The 23,084-nt window shown below is 42.8% G+C and overlaps 1 protein-coding gene across 12 annotated transcripts in view; it reads right to left on the minus strand.

Annotated features, from left to right (window-relative positions):
• The window catches only part of MEGF11 (multiple EGF like domains 11), a 255,172-nt gene that overhangs the window by 171,089 nt on the left and 60,999 nt on the right, over nt 1-23,084 (minus strand). For all 12 annotated transcript variants that reach the window (XR_014957713.1, XR_014957712.1, XM_021552638.3 and 9 more), the window contains 3 exons: nt 21,636-21,759; nt 19,531-19,632; nt 17,941-18,041 (listed from right to left, as the gene is read on the minus strand). Coding sequence is in view for 10 of the 12 variants with exons in the window: in XM_021552638.3 (XP_021408313.1) it covers nt 17,941-18,041; nt 19,531-19,632; nt 21,636-21,751 (319 nt within the window). In the remaining 2 variants the exon portion in view is untranslated. The remainder of the gene's footprint in view (nt 1-17,940; nt 18,042-19,530; nt 19,633-21,635; nt 21,760-23,084) is intronic.

Here is a 23,084-nt window from a genome sequence, read left to right on the forward strand (position 1 = left end):
TAAAGGTCAAATTAGGGTACAGCTCTAAAGTTTTACCATAGCGAATAAAATTTTGAATTTCTCCTATAAAAGGCAAGTCTTGCCTTGCTCAAGTCTTTAGAGTTTAAATTAATTTTTCATTCTATTAACATTCAACATAATAGGATACAATGGTCCCCAAGGCATTCTTCATAATACACTTTGTACAGTGGTTTGCAAATGATCCTACTAGTTAACGGAACTATAAAAATTACTTGCACATAAAGGTCAAGAAAAATAAAGATAAGTATATACTTTCTGACACTGTCCTGTTCAACACTCATCTAAAGGCCCCTGGAGTAAAGAAAACTTGTCCTAATGCAAGGAATATAATTCCTCCCAGTATAATAGCCCAAGCACTTCAACCTTTGGAATTCCAGACTTTTAATGTCTGCATTTTCCCTCGACCACTTCACTTGAGCAATCCAGCACCTCATTGATCAGTGTGTTATTAGCATTCTTGGCATGAGTTTGACATCAGTTTGTAGTTTGATTCAGCCTGGTAATAAAATGACCTACATCAAAGCCCTGCCAAAATGCCATCTTTGTCGCAATGTGTTTAGCATGAGTTATTTGCCCACATTCAAGGTTACACAGCAACTGCTTCTTATCATGCAATAAAGGCAACAAAAGGGGTCTGTAACAATCCATTTGATGCTTATCACTTACTTTATAATTACAGACTGGGCTTTTTTTAACATATAAGGTCAATCCTCAGGGAAATAGACCTAAAGATTAAACTCTTTTCACACCTGAAATGGCTGCACTGAGGAATGGATGTTAGAGAAACGGATTCCTCTAACACTAGTGCTTATTCTTTAATTGTTGCCCAGAATTTGAATTCAGATATGATGAATTGTTTGTCTGTGTCTCCTCTCCACAAAGGTGTGAAGTGCCCAGAATATTGCAATGAGGAGAAGAGCTCAGTGGAGCAAACAGCAGAATATTTCCACTGCAGAGCTCCTTCAGCTAAGGGGCACCACAGAGCGTTCATCCCAGACAAAAGCAGGGATGGACAGTTGTTCTGTCTTCCTTGATGCTGCATTCCTCTGTATGGACCCAAATTGTGATGTTACAGGATTTAATTTTGTTGTTACACCTTCACACCCTCCTCATCGCATCATCCACCCCACTGATTGCTGGCATCCACTGAGCTCCACAATCAGCCTCTTGCCCAGAGGCTGAGTTGCACTTAGGGAAAGTTTCATCCTAGGGGAACAAGTATGGAGTGACTAACTTGAAAAATTTTCATTGTCCAAAAATATAACCTGTATATTTATTTCACAAAAGAGAGAGGCACAAACAACCCAATTTGTGCTTGCACTGGAGTGTGGTAACATTTGTGGTGGTCCTTAGAACCTGTGGGAGTTCACAGCTACAGACCCAGCAACTCCCATCTGCCATTGTCCCACTTTGCCGTGCCAGACAATGAAAATCCCTCCAAAACAAAGAGCAGGGTAATTACAGAGTGTGAAGGACCCAGAGCAGAACAGAAATGAGGCTCTGTGAGCTGTGCTCGCTCACGGCAGCGCGTGCTGCGGGAGAGCCGTGCCCGAGCATTCCGTACACGCTGGAGTTTCCTGGGCTCTGTGGGATTCCTGCCCAGGATCATAGAGCAGCCAGGAGGTGACAGAAAGCATAAATAACTGTAGATACATTATGATAATGGAAAACATTGCTAAATGGAGATATGGATGCTGCTATGAGACACAATGAGAAATTCAGGCACTCGCCTGGAACTGCACAGAATGAACTGGTCTATTTGGACTGCACACATGGCACAAGGTCATTGCCTCAAAATATCTTTTCTCTGTCTTACCTCTGCCAGGTTTTCTTCACTATACACCGATCTTGCCCAAACTCTGACCAATTTCATTTATTTTCTGTGAAGCAATGTCAAGCCTGCATTTTTTCTTTTATGTTGCTAGTATTTTAACTTCAGATTATTTAATCAGCTTGCCCCATGCTTGATAGTTGTTGGACTAAACAAAGCAGAAATTTAATGGAAAAAGTGATGTTTTCCTTCAATATTTAATACATGTGTCTAGAATAATTCGGGCCATTTTAGCCCATTCCTCCATTCCCTTGTGTCACTTTTAGGGTAAAGAGTGATTTTGTTAGGTGAAATAGCTGTTACCCTACGGCCAGTGGTTCCAGATAATGCAGAGAGGTCAAAGTAGATGAAAAAGATGAAAAAGATTCTTGCTCCTTATCCATTAGGAATCTGTTCACTCAGGGCCTCTCTGGTGCTTCCATCTTAATGTACTGGCCTGGGTCCAGCTTGTGCTGAGTCTACAGCATCAGCTTCATTAGATAAGGCTGTAGTCAGCTTTTGGCTGGATTCTCTTAGCCTGTGCTCAGGAAAGAGAGGTTGGATAGCACAAGAAAGATGACTACAGCTAATGCATCCAGGTAGGTTTCCCTCATTCTTAGATTATTGCTTATTTGTGGAATGGATTATTTCCTCCCTAAATCACTGACTTTCCATCAGGAATCAAGCTGATTTGATGGTTTCCTGGATAATTGCTTCAATGAAGTGGGATAATAGCTCTTTGCATTGCTTAATGTCTGTTTCTGTGGTCATCACTCAGGATACATCCATTAATTTATCACCTTGGAAAGCACTTTCATGCAAGGTGTAATAGCTTCCAAAGATTAAGAGATCTCCAAGCCTGCTCAGGCTTTGAGGAATTTATTGTTTCAGTGCATAGCAACCTTTATTTTTCATCTTCCCATGAAAGTACCAGTGAAAAACACACACCCAAAGAGATCAATGTGAGCAAAGGAAAGATGAGACATGCAGAGCAGATAACATCAGTGGGTCACAAGATCAGCTCCTTTTCCTGTAGGTGCAATTCCAGCACTTCTTTTGCAGGTTTGGAATTAGACACTCTGCATCAATGCAATCAGAAGAGAATCAATGGTGTTTTTGTTGTCAGGGACATGGGGATCTCTGACCATCGCCTCAGTGAGGTATTGATCTGTTCCAGGTTGTGTTATGTTCAGTCTTGACACCCAGCCAAAGCTCAGGGATTAGGCCAGACATGACTTGTGAATGTCTGAAGTAAAAGAACTGTGGAGATCCATTTTGAGGGTTTTGTCTTTTCCCAAGAGCAGAATCTGACATGTGTCAGTGTCATCACTGACAATGGATCAGTAAATCCCTGTATCCATTTGCTGGGACACGAAAATTTGTTAATAAGCATAAACTCCAAGGTAGTTTTTTACCCTTTCTATCAGCAGGTAAATAACAACCTGGGGTTCTGATCACTGTAGAGGTGAACACAGAGCCTTCCACATTCTCGAGTGTCTCAGGCTTGTGACATGGACTAGTTTAGGGGTCCTGGAATAATTCCATCCAGGTCTCAATGTTTCAGACTCCAAGGGCCCTTCAGTAGGAATGTTTACAGTTTCCTGGCACTTGAAGGGCTAGCATTGACGAGAAACTCCTTCAGCCCATGCTGCAATGTGCTTTAGGCCTTACTCTTAGGGAGTGAATAGGGAAATAAACTGTGCCAGGGGAAGGGCAGGGTAGGGAAGAGACCATCACTTGTTCTGTGTGGAGCACAGTTTGGAATCCCAGTCTGGTTGGTTCTAAGAACAGCTGAGCTGGAGCAGCACATCCCTGAGACAGGAATGGTATCACATCACTGACCATAAAATAGTGACAGTGACAGAGAAGTTTGGAGCTGCAAAAGGAGAGGTCAGGGGAATCACACATTTAACAGAGTCTTTGTGGCATTTTGATGCCCCATTGGTTTCATCTGCTCTGGTGGAGAGAGGGAATGGGAGATAGCACTCACCATTTAGTGCTGTCTGAGCGAGAGCGGCAGAGCAGCCTCCTCATAGCAACAAATGTCAGAGAGCACGACTGGGGTCAGGAAGCTGAACTCTGCTGTACCTTTGGCTGTGTTAATAAAAAGTGCAGGAGGTGAAGGCACAAAAAGCGATGGTGGAAAGGCACTGAGGAACTCTAAGCACTCAGGTGCATCTGCCCTGCAAAGTGGACAGGTTACAGGGCTGGGTAAGAGCAGCGCTGATTCCATAGTGTGGAGATTAAGCCACAGCTCAGCTCCAGCCAAAGGAATGGGTGCAAAGGCAGGAGGGGGTCCAGTGTACGGAAGCAAATCCTGCAAGAAAGACAATGTCTGATCCAAAGAGCTCCTAACTCACCCCTCGGACCAAGGTCAGACACACCCACACAGGACTCCTGCTCCGCTCCAGAGGGATCAGGACACAGCGGAGCCTGGGCTTGACCTCGGGGCACAGAGAGAAATTCCTCCCTCCGCTGAAATCCTGACCCTCTGAGATGGCTCACGCTCCCAAATCCCTTACCGCTTTGTTGGGGGTTAGGATTTTCCCTTTTGTTTCTTTCTCTCATGGAATTTTGTCCCATCTATTGCTAAGAGATAATAACGACCAATATTTGAGACTAAAGAAATGGCCAAGGAGAGAGAAGGGCGCAGGCGCTGCTCTTACCTGGGGGGTTTTCTTTTCTGCCAGATGGGTGCGGAGCCAGGCTGCGGTCACTGTGGGGAGAATACACCGCACCTTGTGAGGTTTCATCTCCTGCTGTCTGCTCCTAAGGGAGTGCAGCTCTGCTTCTGGTGCACTGGAACTTTATTAAAGCCCTACCTCACTAATAAAACCCTCACCATCTCGGGTGCGTGAGGGGAAACCCCGCTCCAGAGGAACCTCTCTGGGCCGTGTTCAGGAGCTGGGCTGCCGCTGCCCAGCCCCACCATTTCTCTGAGTTTTTGGGTTTTACGCTGCCTGCTGGACACCCCGCAGCTCCTGCTACAGCTGCAGAGTTTCTGATACGGTTCCTGTGGGGAGCAGTTGCTGCTGCAGCCCATGTCCCCATCGGCCCCGGCCGCCATCGCCGCGTGAGGGGGAACGCGGCCGAGCCCGCGCAGCGCCCCCTGCAGGCCCGGCCGGCAGCCGGCAGCGCCCCCGCGGGCCGGGAGCGGAACTGCTGCGTTTGTGTCGGCGCTCCTTTCCTTTCCTTTCCTTTCCTTTCCTTTCCTCTCCTCTCCTCTCCTCTCCTCTCCTCTCCTCTCCTCTCCTCTCCTCTCCTCTCCTCTCCTCTCCTCTCCTCTCCTCTCCTCTCCTCTCCTCTCCTCTCCTCTCCTCTCCTCTCCTCTCCTCTCCTCTCCTCTCCTCTCCTCTCCTCTCCTCTCCTCTCCTCTCCTCTCCTCTCCTCTCCTCTCCTCTCCTCTCCTCTCCTCTCCTCTCCTCTCCTCTCCTCTCCTCTCCTCTCCTCTCCTCTCCTCTCCTCTCCTCTCCTCTCCTCTCCTCTCCTCTCCTCTCCTCTCCTCTCCTCTCCTCTCCTCTCCTCTCCTTCTCCTCTCCTCTCCTTCTCCTCTCTTTCTCTCTTCCTTCCTTCCTTCCTTCCTGCCTTCCCTCCTTCCTGCCTTCCTTCCTTTCTTTCTTTCTTCCTTTGCCATGTTACACACACCAGTAAAGAAATTTCTTTATTCCTCATCCCATCTCTTTGCCTGAGAGCCCTGTACTTTCAAACTTGTCATAATTCAGAGGTAAAGGCATACTCTGTTCCAGGGAGGTTCCCGCCTTGCTTGACAGATGCCAAACTAAGACAGTTTGTAAGGCTCAGTCTTTCTCATTGCCTTCACAGAAAGTGACTTGGAGCCAAGAGAGAAGTCACCAGGGATCAGCTAAATATTGATGATTGTTGATCCTTTGAGGCAGGCAACCAGTTTTATGCATTTTCTGTCATTGCTTCAAGTAGAAATAATCATTGCATTCTGCCATGTTGAGAGGAAAGAGTTACACAGATCAATTCTGCTGATCAATGTTCTAATACAATATTATTCTGTGGGACAATTTCAGTGTTTAACATTTTCTGGTAAATGATTTCCCATTGCTTCACTCAGGATTCAAACAATCATTAGCACTAGTTCAAACTGTTAATGAGGTTAAGGGAGATCCTGAATCAGCAGAGCAGAATCTGTGACCCTGGAAAGCTTTTTCCCTCCTGTGCCCTCTGTCTACTCCTTCCATTTTGGTAAATTGACCAACTCTTCCCAGCAATTTGTAGGAAATACATTTTCACTTGTTAATTTTCCACTGCAACTTGATTCATCCAACCAACAAACTTAATTTGTCTGCAAATTGTGCTCTGTGTGGCAACTTCAGAAAGAGCAGCACTATCTTTTTCTAAGCAATGCAGAAATATTAACATTTATTCTTGGCATGGTCCTTCATTCTCTCTGTGCACAGCCTAGGAGACCTCACTCCAGCAAAAAAACATAGGCTTTGCCTGCAGGAAGCTCCAGGTTTTTTGAGGACAGAAGTACCAAAACCAGAAAGGTTTCCCCAGTCATTCCATTCTTAACTTCAGGGGTTTCTTTGTTGTTACCTGAGGAAATTAAATTCTCGACAGGTTGGGAATGGAGGAGAAGCTTGTACCTAAGATCCCTGGTCCTTCCAGCTTTCCTGCCAGTCTCTGGAAGAGCAACCAAAGCTACCAGAAGAAGAGAAAGCATAACCTGGCCTGTCAAAGCACCTGTGAGGGCACACCAGACCCAGCACAGAGGCAGGAATGCCCCTTCTCCACTCCTGGGTAACATTCCTGCACTCAGCTCTCCTGGCATTTGTGCTGGAATGGAAAATGAGCTGCCAGCTGTGAAGTACTGAGCTGCAAATTAGCTAAAAGTGGTAAATCACAAACATTTTGATCATAGAAAGGCTGGAGGAACTCGCAGTGCCCTAAGGTGAGGAAGGTGAGAAGTAAATGACAGATGGGGAGGTGAGAGGTGTGGCAGAACTGGGTGAAACAGCTGCTGGGGGATATTTCCACCCTCACCACAGAAACCCCACCAGTACTGCTTTGCTTCCTGCCACAGCACCCCTGCTTTCCTCCCGTGACTGCAGCAATCCAAGAGACCAGGAATTTACAGGTTCCAGCACTGGCTGAGGAGCTGTTTAAATCAAACAGTGAGACAGGAAACACATGGGGAAAATGTCAAAGAAAATGAGCCATTATCAGAAAAAGCCCTCACACATTTATAATTGGAAGCATTTATATCTGGAAATCACCTCAAAATCACAGCACTTGCATATTTTGCTATAGGTTACCCACTCAGGGCACTGAGTGAATTTCTTTGTGTACAAATTCCATCAGCCTGTGACATATTTATTTTTAAATCTGGTAGCCTTGCTACATGTCCGTAGTTCTCTGATTACTGACTTGCCCTGAATTGTGGGTCTCATGCCAAGAAAATTCTATTTTCTGACAGCAAATGACACAGCTCCACTGCTGATTGATTTTCATAGGTACAGAGTGTGTGCTGTGTGTTAGAGTAAGGATTGAGGCATCAAAAATGTTGTTCCTAAAAGATCAAAAGTAGATCGATGAAGACATCTGGGCTGCATGACACTTCTGGCTGTCTTTGCTAGGCAATGCAACACTTAATAAAACCAAATTACACAGATGTTCCTAGAAAACTTTCAGTCCTGTAGCAAATTGAATAAACTATCGATGTTTCAAACAAAATCTTTCTTCATTCTTATTCCAAAATTTATCAAGTCAATCCAACAACAATCCTTTCTTTGTTTCTCACCAAAACAGGATGAATGTGGACAAATTTCTAAAGGCAAACCTGTCCTTGAGGCCAGGCACAGGCCCCAGAGGGCCAACACATTTCAGATTTCATTTCAAACCAAGGCCCACAATGCAAGTGAAGGTGACCCTGCTGGAATCAAGGACAGCCTGTGCTCTGTTTGAAGATCATGCTCGTGTATAAGCTACACTAATGTTCCTGGGGATGGAATATTTAAATGCAGACTCCTTTCACTTTTCTCTCATTTCAAAAGGAATCACAGCATGTGTTTCACAGCAGCCTTCTGAAAAGACCTGCAGAAGAGACAACACAGGAAACTTTTTTTTGTAATGATGGGGGCTGATTCTCATCTCAAGCCACTCGTTTAAACTTCCTGTCACCAACTCCAGATTTCAGAAGTTCAGATGATTTAGGATCAAGCCCAGTTTCTGGATGTTGAATGTCCAGAGAAACTTTCTATTAATGACACACAGCAAAATGCACTTTCCAGTTTCTGGGATTCACACTGTGGCCTGGAGATAGAAGATAGGAGCTGGAAACAAAAGCTTCTCCCTACATTATCAGAAACTACTGAAGGGGGCTACTGTTTGTAATAAGGTAAATATGGTACAGCATTGGCAGTATTTGGTAACAATAATTTTAGATGTTTTTAGTAATGGTTTTAAAAGGAATTCTATTTAAGCTGGACATCTGTCAAAACATGACACCTGTGAGTGCAGGTGTGGTGACATCAGATCCAAGATCTGCACCAGACAGCTGCTTCAGCAGAGCTCTTGAGCACAGCACTGCTGTACCTGAAACGGTTCAATTTCTTCACTCCTTAGAATGTGTTTCATACACATTATTTTATTTTTAATCAGAAAAAAATATTTATTTATTTTACATCTTTACAGCATAAGCTTTGTGAAGCAAGGCCATCTTCTAGTTTTGCACATGGATTTCTGGACATCACAGTAATGAAAGTAAATCATAGCATTCAGAAAGGAAAAATCTTGATAAAAAGAAAGAAAAGTTTGGGGTTAGATAGATTGATTAAATAGTTCCTCTTGACTTACAGCATGAGAGAAAGTGAGGTTTCCAAAAGTGAATACCTATGCTAGAAATACTGAGCTTAAGATAAACTATTCAAAACCGTTTTGTGATCAAATCTGCAATGGACTGAAGTTGCATGAAAAATCTCCCTTGGGAGCATTAAAACCCCTCTATGAAAATGGAAAGTGCAGCAGCAGACAATGTGAAGGGGAGTGCTGTAATCCTGACACAGAGAGGGAAAAGTCTGTAAAGGCAGTTCCAAGCACATCGGGTTCTAAAGGACAGCTCCATGGCTGCTTAGCAGAGCTCTGTCCCTGATTAGCTTTTTGACATCTGATTAATCCCCTCCCCTGTACTAAGTATGAGTGTTAACAGATGCTTTTCCAGCCAACATCATCTTCTTTCCCTTTGAACAATTAGGGAACCAGAAATGAAAGCTGATTTGCCAACTGACTCTATTGCAAACATAAAATTTCCATAGTGTGCCCTCTGGGCACCTTTAGTTCACTCCCATTACCCACTGTGCCCTCCCACACTCTTCTGTTTCCCTTGTCCCATGAAGAATTTCCCTTCACTATCAGCAGCTTCAACTGCCAGCGGGCAGGGATGGATGGGACATTGGGAAGGAATTGTTCCCTGGGAGGGTGGCAGGCCCTGGCACAGGTGCCCAGAGCAGCTGGGGCTGCCCCTGGATCCCTGGCAGTGCCCAAGGCCAGGTTGGACAGGGCTGGGAGGAGCCTGGGACAGTGGAAGTTGTCCCTACCCATGGCAGGGGTGGAATGGAATGGGATTTAAGGTCCCTTCCAACCCATAGCATTCCAAGATTCCATGAACTCACTCTGCAGATCATTTATTGCTGTGCCATGTTAACACCACTCAGAAATGGTGCACAGCCACAATTCTCACCAAAGGTGATGGAAATTGGAGTTCCCACCCTGTTTGATATCCAGGCTCCTGCTGCAAAGTTGTAGGTTCAATAGGAAGAAATTATTTCTTTCCCAAAGTCTCAGAGTGATTTTCTGCACAATTTGGCATCTTAATATTTTTACGTTTTGGTCTAAATGATTTATGCTTCAGAGTTGTAAGTATTTTATATTTTAACATAAGTTATTGCATTCTACAAATTTTCCAGACTTTTTCCATAAGAGAACAGTCAGTTTACATTAAGCTCCAGAGTAACTGCCCTTTTTTTATAGTCTCCACCACAAATAGATGCAGTTGCAGAAAATCCATGGAATAATATATCTTTATCCTACTATGAGATGTCAAATACGTGTCACAAAATCCAGAGTTAATTAGGAACAAAGGGAATGACAAGTTTTTTGAATTCCCACCCAGCAAACTCATTCCCAGGAATTACCCAGCTTTTGAGAAACCAGCATCAATAAACACAAGTAGACTAATAGAATCATAGAATCACAGGAGCTCAGAGCTGAAAAGGACTACAAGGATCACTGAATTCCAGCTCCTGGCCCTGCACAGAATCACACCATGTGCCTGGAATGGTATTTCTTCTGTCAGGCTCACGTGGTATTCCCTGTGTGAATGCCACTGGTATTGTTCAGAGGCACTGCTAAAAGGATGGAATAATTACAGACAGGCGTTCCAAAAGTTCACATAAAAGAAATGCACATTATGCACAGGAAGATGCTGAAAGCACTGGATACTCTGGGCCAAATTCCATCTGCCAAATGCTTCCACCACTCTCACTGCTGTGCTGGAGGAGATGGGGAGTAGCTGAACTGTAAGTAAGTGCACCCAGGTAGCCAAATGCCTCCTCCTGCTTGGCCAGGTTGCTGTATTTAGGGCATCCATGGCTGTTGCTATAAAAGGCTGTGAGAGCAGAGGGAGGCAGGAGCAAGGCCCACAACACCTCAGCCAGCCCAGACAACTGCCAGCACCAGCTTGTCCTTCCCAACGCTCTGAACAGAGAAAAAAACACTTGAAAAGAGTGGTTCACTCCAGTTCCAAAGTGCTCCCCTGCCACTACTGAAACCAATAGGTGGAAAGACAAAGAAAAACCATAAGGAGATTTCCTGAGGTTCATACTGATGAGTGTTTTATTATCTGTAGCATGGCTGGCTCTACTGGGCTGGCTGGGATGGGGTTAACTCCTCTCAGCTTGGATCATGCTGTGGTTTAGGTTGGTGACCAAACCAAAGCTGACCATGCTGACATTTCAGCTACTGCTGAACTGTGCTGGCACAGCACCCAGGCTTTCTCTGCTCCTCAGGATCATTCATTTGTTTTATCTCAATCCACAAGTTTTCTTTCTTTGGTTCTTCTTTCCTCTTCTCCCATCCCATCAGGCAAAGGGAATGGGAGCTGCAGGGATCAGTGAGCGGGGAGGCACTGGGTTAACCCACACCCCTGCTGTGTTATCATGTGTTATCACATGTTCTCATGTGTTATCATGCATTGTCATGTGTTATCATGTGTTCTCATATGCTACCATGTGTTATCATTCTATTGTAGCACTTCAACCACCCTTGCAGTGCCAGTGATTTGTTTTATTTACATTTTCAGGCTATAAGATGCCTCAAAAGGAGGAAGGGACCACTGGCACTGACAGCTGGCAGGAGGTTGCAGGAGCTCTTTTTTGTGGGCAAGAAGAAATCTGCTTGGTAATGGTCCCCCACATCTGACTGCTGGTTTCCCAGACATCCAGAGTTCATGGGGGAACTGCTCAGGGAAGGCCACAGCCAGAGGAATACAGAAAGGCAGCAGAAAGAGATGCTAGCTCAGATTTTGTATGTACATCAGGAGCTCTTTCTAAAGGCCATCTCGATTTAGGTAACTTCTTTTCCTCTCTCTACCTTTCCTTCCTTTTCTCCTGGGCTTTAAAACTTCTCCAGAGTACAAGAGAAATCTGTTAATGGGAGAAGGATGTAAAGGAGTGATCAAGAAAACAACTTGTGGGTTTGAACAAGCTGACCTTCAAGGTCCTTTCCAAACCATTCTATGATTCCAATTTCAATTTTAAACATGTTCCATTTCACACATTTGTCTTCTTTCTGACCCTATTGATTTCCATGAGTTAACCTGGCTCAGCACATGCCTGGACTACTCATGAACTGCAAACTGCTTTGGAGGGGAAAATCTTCCAGAATCTTGTGTCTTCATAACTGTGCTCTTCATAAAGAGCAAATGCTCTGGATGTCCACACCCTCATTCATCCCAGGGAGCACGGGACCCTGTTTTTATTCTGTGCAAGAATCCCCAGCAGTATGGGGAGGGCTGGGTCACAAAGGCATTGTGGACCAGCCCTGGTGCCTCCAGGCCATGCAGGATCAGTGCAGGCTGCCATGAACCACTGTGAGGTGCATCCCAGCAGGAGCAGGATTTGAAAGGGCATCCAGACACATCCTGGTGGATCTGTGCTGATTTAGAGCAGCTGGGGACCAGCCTGACTTTGCTAAAAGAGGGCAAATTAATGGACTAAACTTTGCACGGCTCTTTCTTTGAACTCAACAATGAATCACTTCTATGGTTTGTGTGCTTTTTTCTGGGCCTGCTGAAGCTCCCAGACATCCAGGCCATTAGCATGAGCACCATGAGGAGCTCTGGATCCAGTGCCTCCTTCTGTGTCTGCAGTCCCAGTGTGCTTTTATACTGATCCAACAGAGACTGCCTAAAGCAGCCAGAAAAGCTTTTTCTGCTACACTAGCAACAGTCTAAATCTTTTTCCAACCATAATGCCTGCATAATTTTTTCTCTGATATTTATTAAGCCCCTTGAGACATTACATAGCTTCAGCATTCCCCCCTTTTCAACTTTATGCTATTTTCATTCCTTTATACGAGCATTTTGTTTCTCCTCCTTCTCCTGCACTGCTTGCAGAAGTCCTTCCTTTATTTCACTACTGCTCCCCACCAGCATCTTTGCAAATCCTTCAGCATCCAGAGGCTGAGAGCAAACACAAAATAATGGATGGGAGATGAAAACTGACCCTTCCACCTTCACATCCAGGGTGTCTCTCCAGTGTCTTCAGGCTAAACAGCCACCCACTGGCTTCATCTGTGTCACCTGCTGAACTGACGTGCTTCTAGGGCTGGTGTCCCTCTGCCCTCACACTGCCATGTCCCAAGAGGTTCTGAATGAGCAAGCAAAGGCCCATTTTCTCCCAGTTCTCCTTCAGATGGGAACAAAGGATTGAAATAATATTCCCTATGTTCTTCACTGGCAAAAGATATATGGAGTCATCTCCATTGCATATAAAGGGAGAAATTTCAAAGTGTCTCCTACTGTCATTTCAATTCTATAATTAATAACTATATGCAGAAAGGCTTTCCACACCATTTTCTCGCTGTCACACTTCCCAAATCAGACAGAGAAAAAGAATGTCCCCTGATAGGAAGTATCTATGTCCTGCTATAGCATTTCCCCTAATTTAGGTTGCATTATTGATGTACAGGACTCTGTACTTGAATAATGTAACAGTAAGGCTCTCACAGAAAGCACCAGCATTGGCTTTAATGTGTGTCTATAAAGATAAGAAAAATGTATTTTAAAAGTCCAGCAGCTTTCAAACAATATATTTTCAAGTTGCAGGAATGCTCACCACAAGGAATTTAAAATTGAGGTGAGAAGGGGGGGCAACATTTCTTCTAAAATGCTAATGAGGTACTGCCTTATAAAGTGAAAAAAAAAATCAACAAATCTGACATATGAACAAACATTATGAATATTCAGGAAGTTTAAGCTGCTGATTTAACGTTTTCTAGGAGTGTACAACTTTTGCACTGATCACACAAGCCATTCTTTTTCTTCTCATCATGAGCACACTCGACTGTGGTGTCGGTGTGCTGCTGGAACATATGCGTGGAATTGCAGGGATTGTAATTCATCCAGATGGCAGGAAGCTCTGGAATTGTTACTCCTATGCTACAGATGTTTAACAATCCAACCATATGGCTGCAATAAGGCAGCCTTGTCAAGGAGTACAAAAACTGCACTAGCCACAGAGCCCTGTAAATGGGAATTCAGTCCTGAGGTGGGAATGTTCATATGGCTGCACTAGAAATGCACACATCACACTAGGAAGCTGGCGTGGCTATTGCAATTACAGAATTTATGAAACATTATTTAAACTCCTGAAAACAATCAGGCCTCATATTTGCATAATTTCCCCAAGTCAGCTATTGAAAGAACATTCCTCATTTGCTTTTGAAATTCATTAAAGGCATCAAACAAAGGTGAGTTGAAAAGCTGGGTAAATAAATACATGTTAATACAATAATGTCCCTAGCCTCTGGCCTGACGGAAATATCCCTGTAGGTAAAAACTGAGATTCAACCAGTGAGACCAACAATTTCTCTAGAAAAAGATTTGTCAAAGTCAGGGAGCCTTGCTGATGCTTGTGACAATTGTGATGTGGAAAGCTGAATGTTGAGAAACAATCTGAGATCAATAATATCTTGGCCAAGAAAGGAAAGCACCATGAAATGGTCCATCTATAACTCTACTGAATTTTGGCAGGTTTGAAAAACAGATAAATGGCAGCAAATCAGATTGTTAAATCACTAATCCTGTCATTATTACATCCTGTCACATTGCATAGATTTAGACATTAGAAAAAGAGTGTAAGGTAGGAGAGTGAAGAAAACACTTAAAAGCTCAACTCAATCTGTGAAGAAAAGGTGAATTCCCAAATTTTGTTTCATGGTTGATGCTTTTCTGCCCAAAAGTCAGTTGGCAGTAGCTGCTGCTCAGAGTTCCATCTGCCTTCCCTCTGATGTCAGGTCTCTGACCCTTTGTTCCCCACAAGAAGTGTCTCCTCTGTACAAATCTGTTGTGCAAGAATAAGATTAAAATGGACAGAATGAACAAAGCATTGGTCTCTCAGACAAAAATGCATCCATTTAGCACACAGGGCATCTTTCCACCTGACATATTCTTAAAGGGAACTATTCAATTACCATCTCCTCACAGGCTAGAGAGCACAAAAGAGCCATGTAATATTCTTTTTCTCTTTTTTTTTTTTTGAGCAGCAAAGTATTCAGAGCTGTTTTATCTACCACAGATACTAATCTAGGCAATATAATTTTAAAACATCCTTACAAAAACCTTGAAGGGCAGTTGAACCCTGTGGTTGTTTAAAAAAAGATTTTCTGCAGTTTATGCATTTGCTCTGCCAAAAGCTTACCTTAGCATACAAAGTACAGTAAATCATAGCTGCTCTGATTTACTGCCCAGACTGTGCTGTTTGTTTTCGGGGACAGCTCAGGGAAAAGCTCTGTCAAGTGTAAGAACATTCAGAGAAGGGGAATCGTTTTGCAAAGCTCCCACAATGGTAACAACATTTCTAAGGTATCAGTGAAGGAGAACAAAAATGCAGATGTGTATTTGCAGCATTTTTCAAGGGGGGATTTTTTGAATAACACTGCAACCCCAAAGTATTTCAGGCCCTTTGGAGGCACAAAAACAATTTCATACCCCAAAACTGTTTAGCCTAAGTATTAATGGACTGGCCGATTGTATAATTTACCAGGCAATCAGTTAAATTATTGGACCATGTGCCTGAATTCCACATTTTATGATGATGCCAAAAAGGGAAAGAAGACACCAGAGAAGTGGCAGATCAAGAGCTCTGGATCAACGTGATTATTTAGAACTGAGGGTAAATTTTATTAGACTTAATCTATTTAGTAAGCCCCAACAGGAGGACAAAGATAAAACCATATATCTGACATCCTTTTGAAAGTTAGTAAATGAAAAGGGAGAAGATCAAAACAGTAGCTGAAAGCCTTCACTTCTGTTTTAAAATCCAAGAAACAGTCATTAATAGAGATTTAAACTCAGCCCTCTCTAGTCTAAACATGTCACTGTTAATTACAAAGCCATTTAACTTTTGCAAGAAATAAAGACTGCTATTAATGAAAGAAGAACCAATTAGCCTTTAATCTACACACTGTTTTTTAATCAAACTTTCTTTTGATCATCAGACTCACTGCAGGATGTATCCCTCCTCCCCATGTTGTAGTGGCTTCCATGATTGCTAATGGAATGGATTTTAAAGGGCTGGCTGAGCAGGGAGAGCCCTCTCTGCAGGGCTGGAGCTTCCCTCCCTTCCTGCCAGGGACAGCTCAGGAAAAGCTCAGAAATTTGTGTCCTGGCCACTCCTGGAGCAGCTGCCTTTAGAGGAGCAGCACTGAATGTGTCTAGAGGAACGTTGGCCAAGAGTGCTGGACAACCTTGTTAGGAAACAGCAAAAAAAATAACAGTGGAAAGAGAAGTAAGAAATGGGATGGAAAAAGGCAAAAGCAGAGAAGTGCCTCCAGGAATGAAAATGGAATTCACTGCTGACTGCAAAGGATGATGAATGAGAGAATTTGCTTGTTGGCACAGGAAAATAATTGTGGAAAAACAAAACCAAACAAATGGGATCAGGGCTCGATGTCTTACAAACAAAAGGGGTGACACGAAAAGGATCCCATTAGCAAAATATTGTGCCTCCAAAGTGTTGTTTGAGGGCTCAGAGAATTTCAAGGAGGTTTTCTTTTTTTTTTTTTTTTTTTTTTCTGCTGTGTGGCTACTTGTAGTAGCAAACTAATAAGTCCAAGTATCTGGAATCCATCATGATGGAGAACTTCTTCCCTGACATCATTTCCCCCTTGGCTGCTGTTGCTGCTCCAATCTCCGGGAAGGGCAGAGAGCAGATGTCCCTGAGCACACACCAGGCTGATAATGAAATACAAGAACCTGACTCCTGCACATGTAAACAGCAGAGAGAGTGTAACCATTATCTGCTCTGTGTCAAACACAGGGCTCTTGGTCTGACCAGATACCTGCTGCCTGCTCTGCATTAGCAAAATTTCAGTGTATGCTGTTCTTTCTCCACCACAGAAAGATAAAATTTGCCTGGCGGCAGCAAAACACTAAGCATTAACACTACCAAAAAACCACTTCAAAACAAATGTTAATATCCTCAAAGAATCAGAAAGTCTGGAGAGATTTATTGTTGCAATAGTATGGCAATTAAAATTTTTTTTAAATAAAAAATCAATAGATTGCAGGGAGAAAAGTGATAATAAATATGGTCTGTGACAAGATTCTGAGTCATGAAATTCAAGACTGTAATAAAAGTATGTGGAACAACTGCTGACATGGTATTGACACCTGAGATATTTGAAGGTAGGTACATACTGACCATAGGAATGATTACAGCAAAGACAATAGGTTGCAATAAATGTTTTTCAGGACTTGACTAACAGCATTTTGCACTTCAAAAGATCAACTTACTACACTTTCTGTAAAATAATTCTAATGCCTTATCTCAAAGGGCTGGTGATTTTTCACAGTGCAAACCCCTTGAATGTAACTGTTTGGCTTAAAGGTCACTGAAAATGAGATCAGGGTCCATTCATGGTTTTCAGCTGCTCATGTATTACAATATGAGTCCAACACAAGAGCTCAGATAAAAACATCAACAGAGCTAAAAAGAAAGATCTGTAAAGCACAATGCCAAGATGTTTGAAGTGAGCTGGGTAATTGTATCATTTTCACATTTATTTCATGGCATTATAAACCTGTTAATAAAATTTGAATTCTGATGCTGATCAAAACCTCTTTGTGTTTTTCTGGTGTCATAATCTCATGACCCAAGACCTAGACAAGAGCTCCCATCTCCACTCTCCTTTTGAGCACATGCAGAACACTCAGAAGGCTGCAATACTGAAAACATGTGACACTAATGTACACTAATGGAGGGTATTTTTAATTAACAAAGCTCTTAGGCATTGCTGAAAGATCCATTTTGATTTTTGTCCCCCCTCATATTGACCTAAAACACTCCAGAGCTCTGTATTTATTTATACAGTACAGTCAGGAGAAAGTTCTTCTGATATTTGAGACGCTTTAAAAAGTTAAATTGTTGATGGGAACCACTGTGAAAAAAAATGAGATTTTAACTAATTTAACTTTTTTAGTAAGATCTTTCAAAGGTAAGAGGCAGAACCTTTACACTGATGCTTAAATTATGTGATGGCTTATTCCTGAGTGCTCTCAGTTCCCCTAATTCCTTAACACTGCTGAATACTTGCATTAATTACTCCCCAAAGTAAACTCTGAATCAAGAAGGCACTAAGGAACTTCACTAACTCCCTCCCCAAGGACTCCAGCCAAATTCTCCCTACTTACTCAAGACGCACATACCCAAACCGCCCCGAAATATTCCATCCCCGCAATCCTGCCTGCCATCAGCGCCGGCTGAAAACCCTAAAAACCAACCCTAATGCAGAGAATCTTTAATTTCTCTAGAGCTGCTCCAAAGGCCACCCTGAGCTGTGCCAGGTGAGTGTGTACATACGGATGCAGTAGTCGCTGCTCTCGTAGTAGCCGGGGCAGCACTGCGAGCGCCGGCGGTACATCGTGCGCAGCCCCCTGCGATACGCGGTCTTGTAGCTGATCCTGCAGCACGAGACACAAAACCATGGGACACTATTGAAAATCAATGCCTCCTGCTGCAATGATATTTGTGTTAAATTATGGTAAGGCTAGCATTCAATGATTATTTTTAAATGCATGAAAGCCTTTTGATAATAAACGCCACAATAAGGGAGGAATCGATACTTGTTTTGAAGCTTGAAATATGACTCGTGTTATGAGCACAATGCTCATGACAGTCACTGGAGCTCTTCCTGGGACAGCTGCTGCCTTAAAACATTTCCCCAGTCCTGCTGCAAGGGCAAGGAGGTTCTTCAAGAATAAATGACTTATTTTTGCACATCAGCAAGGTCAGATCTCATCAGTGGAAGGAACAGAGACCACTGTGTCAGCTGCTACACAAAACCTTACCACAGTGGCAGCTGCTCTCGATACACAGCTTGAGAAGTTAACCCCAAGTAATTTTTCCTGCTTGCTAAACCTTCCAAGGCACCAATACCTTGGAAAGTGTCATTATAGTCCCAGTTCAGCATGTAAAGCCTGGTTTCCCCACCACAATACTGTAGTGCACAGAAATTGAAAGGTGTTTAGCATTCTGAAGCATTCCTACATTTATTCATAGCATTAGCAAGGATAGCACCTTAGAAAGGTAATATTTAACTGCATATTTAACAGCAAACACTTCAAAACAGCTTTGCTAGTTTATGGAAATTACCTCAATTGAACAAAATCTATTGTCCCTCATGTTGGATAAACTGATCGAATTTACTCTGCTGCATTCCAATCTATACAATATTCCAGAAAGCTCTGCAGCTCTGTTCACTTCCAAACTCTAACTCAGGAGCTAAAAAGCCAAGTGCCTCAGTCCCACTGGGATGGTGCTCAACAGCCAACTTGCAACTGAATTCATGAGAGTTGAGATAAAAAAAGGCTTCTAAAACCCCCTTGAAAGATTGTGAATATTAGTGGATATTTATTAGGATACTTTGGAAGCAGAATGGATATAAAAGAAATATCCTGCAGCCTGGGAAAAATTAACTCTTTAGTACAAGTTTTCATTCAGTCCTAGAAATGGACCCATCTTCATTTTACCTGATTTTCAGTGCAGATTTGGGTGCACTAATTCTAACACAGATCCATTTCTAATTATCACTAACCCTCAAATGCCTGATTATTCACAATTTAGGATCTGCATGGACTTCCTTTTACAAACCTGGATATGCACCAGTCACTTGGAAAAGAGAATTGGTCATGTCTGGTCAGGGAATAGACACTTCCAATCCCATGTCAGGGCCAGTGGAATGATACATTCTCCTGGATGGCTTCATGAAGGACTGACTATCACTTATCTCACCCAAACTTCAGGCAAAAATCTCTGCATTTCTATTCAATGCCCTGGAATTCCAAACACACATCTTTGTATTGGAGCACCACAAACTTTTGGGTAAACAAGAGGTGTGTGAGGAGCTGAACAGGCAGCGGGAGGATGAGGTTTCTGAGGATGAGCTCCTACCTGTGCCTGGTGCACTTGAACCAGTTGAGGATGTCTGTGCATCGTGTGTAGTAGATCTGGTCAAAGGGGTGAGCGTAAGATTCCTGCACGGTCACGGCGTAGCTGAGGGGGGACAAGGAAAGAGGTGAGAGGCTGTGAAAAGCAGCAGTTCCCTGTATCTGCTGCTCATGGAAGTCCAGTATGAAACATATTTACATCAAGAATCTTAGAAACTTTGGGTATTAGCAAAAAGCAGAAAAGGGCTTCCTTCTGCTAGACCTCTTCCTGAAAAGTTTGGCTTTATGATACAGACATAGAGATATCACTGTGAGCAATAAACCATTCTCTTTTGGTAAAAAAAAAATATTACTAAAATTCATGGAAATTTAGAAGGTGAGAAGTGAACGGATATGGGCAAAACCTGGGCAATTTGCTGAGAAATCACAGAGCTCCAACAATAGTAAGAACTGAGCAATCCTCCCAAAACTTAGCCATGCAAACCACTTAGCCATGCAACAGGTTCCATGTTCGTTATTGTAGGGTGTCTCACATGATACAAGAACCCAAATCTCATGCTGGGGTCAGTGGTGGCAGAGCACTGTCCCACAGCAGGTGTGTGCAGTGCTCACGGGACTCCTGTCTCAGGTGCTGGTCTGGACACAGGCCCCACTTTATCAGATCCACAACATCTTTGGAGAGCAATACTCAAATCGACCTAGGCAGGTCAAGACCCAGGAATTAGATACTCTAGGTCACTCATTATATGGATTGTCTTAATTCTGCAGCTGATTTCCCCCTCATCAGCAGGACTGCAGATGTGATTAAGCCCTGGGAGATTGCACCTACAAGGCAATACCAAGATATTTACTTGGAGGGGCTGGCTGCCTTGAAATCGAAGATTGGGCTGTTCCTGCCCTGCTCGTCGTGTCCCTTCCAGAAAAGCCAAGGTTCCTCTGCTTTGACCCCTGTCACTGTTTGCTGGGTTTGGCAATAATGTTTTTACTTCTGCTAATGCCAAAATATAAAATATTTACATTGCTCATTATTAATGTAAGACAGTAACACTTGCAAATCTCAATTATTATTTTATGATCCCGTTTATTATCCAGCATTAGCCCCAACAATCTTTTCCCTTTGATTTATTAACATCTAACTAACAAAGTCATCTTGGTCAGTACAACCAATCAATTTTGGTATTTAATTTTTGTTTCTCCTTGATTGGGTCTCTAGGTTGCTGACTTTCTTCAGACAAAATCAATATTTTATTCCTGTGCTCTGAATGCACTTCCAGCACGCAGAATGCAAAATCCATTTCCTGTACAGCTTTTGCTTTGCAGTTGCATTATCTACAAAGAGTTAATTCTCTAATTAAGGCTTCAAAACATAGTCATTAAATACAATTCTATTTTTACCTTTGTTAAGGGGTGTATTTTGCTGAAGTGTACAGCAATTCAGATTTGTGTGGAATAGAACCAGAGAACAGAACTGGAAATGTATCAAGTTAAACTGAGAAGTACAGGACCTTTAGCCCCTGCAAACAACCCCTGTGTGAGTGTGAGCCCCATCAAAGGCTGTGGGTTTCTCTGTGCTCACAGGAACTGGCCTGCTCAGATCCACTTTTAGGACCAGGACACTGAAACAACAGAGAGAACAAGAAATTCCAGGGCCTTTCATGTTCAATGCTTTCGTTCACTCTTTGATGCCGACACGAATTTGGCAGGAAGAGCCCTGAAGTTCAGGCCAGACAAAAACAGCCAGGATGCTGCAGCAGGAAGGGCTTCAAACTTTCTTGCTGGACAACAAGCAGAAAAAAGCAGGACAGAATAAGGCCAGCATTTCTGTGGGTCTCTCCATGATGGATGCAAACACTTCAGTGCATTCCTGTTCATCAGACTCTGGAGGAGCTTCCCAAAGTGCACAGGGGGGATGTGGTCGATATCTGCAGCCTTAGAACCAATTTCTTGGGATGAGCCAAACCCTCCAAGGCACTCCAAAGTACTATTTCTGTAAAGCAAATCTCTTTTCTGAGACATGGTGGTATTTAGCTAATTATGGCTCTCAGCTTGCTTTCTAAATGTAAAAGCATTAAATGGATTATTAAAAAAAATTGGCAGGTTACACATTACCTTTCCCAATGACTACAAACATTGGGATCATCTGGATTTAGGGACAGAGTAGTTTTGAGCAGAAAAGTCAGAATAAGCCCTCTTAGAATCCACTGGAACAGCACATGTGCCACCATTGTTGTAGCTAGAGAAAGAGAAGAAAGTAGAGCCATTAGAGACAATTTTGAAGAAACTATCCTACTAGGCCTTTTCCTCCTTACTTTTGTGCAAATCCAAATACTGTGGAGCTATTCAGAAACTGAAATACTTGAAAAAGCAATCAACTAAACAGTAAAATGCTTTAAAAGTTCAAATCCATTCTAAAAGGAATTTATACATTTAAACCTAATAAAAGCAATGAATTTGATGATTAAGCCACCCAAGATATTGATAGCCCAAATGATTCTTCCAAAGAACATTTCTGATACTGATTATTTTTATGACAGGCTGTCTGTACTGACAAATAAATCACTGAGGTATTAAAGCAATCTATTCTTCCATCAACCTACAGGCAAGTGGGAGAATACCCAAATGCCCCCTTTGATTTATTTAAATGGGGCTTTACAGGTGTCAATATAGGCTGGATGTGAGACTCGTGCTTATTGCATGATGGAAGGAAAATCAATGCACTCCTCAAGCCCTGGATGGGGAACCACTGAGAATTACAGAGGTCAGTGCATTGGGGCACATTACATAGAACACTGAACATGAAATAAAAATATTTTCATTGCAACTGGAAAGAGGTTGTACAAAATTCACTGGGTGTGGTCTCTTCATCACCCTCCTGTTCATCTATTCAATGTACTGACTTTCATCTGCTTGGGGCTTTGAAACTAAAGTTGTGGTGTTGGCCTAGAAGTCTCCAATTATACCAGTCAAAAATTCAAAACAGATAGAAAATAAAATTGCTTTTTTTGTAACAGCATTAGAGGTGTTAATCTGTAAAACATTAAGTCAGGAAAAAGTATTTTTAAATATCCATTTCAGGCATTTACATGGACACATAATTCACCATTCAAATCAGAAGTCCTAGAAATTATTCCTGGCAACAAGATTGCCCTAAAAATAGATTGAGTCTTCATATGATCATCAAAAAAACACATGGCTCATTGCCTCAGGGCCCAGAACAGCAAAGGGATGTTAAGAGGTTTGCTCTGCAGGGCCCTGATATACAGCCCAGCATAAAGAAGCCATCACAAAGCAGAATGAAGAGCCAGGAAACTGCTCAGAAATTACCTCCTGACCCAGAGCCTTCTTAGCCAGTTCAAGGACACCCATTGCCTTTAGTGAATTCAAGTCAAAATCCCAATGGGAGCAATAGCTCATCTTTTAAATTATTCCTAGAGCACTGCTAAACCCAAAGAGAGGTCTTAAGCCATGTATTTCATATTAATGTTAATTAACATGATTTAATGCTAATGTTCCTCGTGAAATGGTTTTAAGTCAAGGAGTGACCATTTTTTACCTGTG

The sequence above is a fragment of the Lonchura striata genome, chromosome 10 (assembly GCF_050655825.1).
Source record: "Lonchura striata isolate lonStrDom1 chromosome 10, ASM5065582v1, whole genome shotgun sequence".
NCBI classification, from domain to species: Eukaryota; Metazoa; Chordata; class Aves; order Passeriformes; family Estrildidae; genus Lonchura; species Lonchura striata.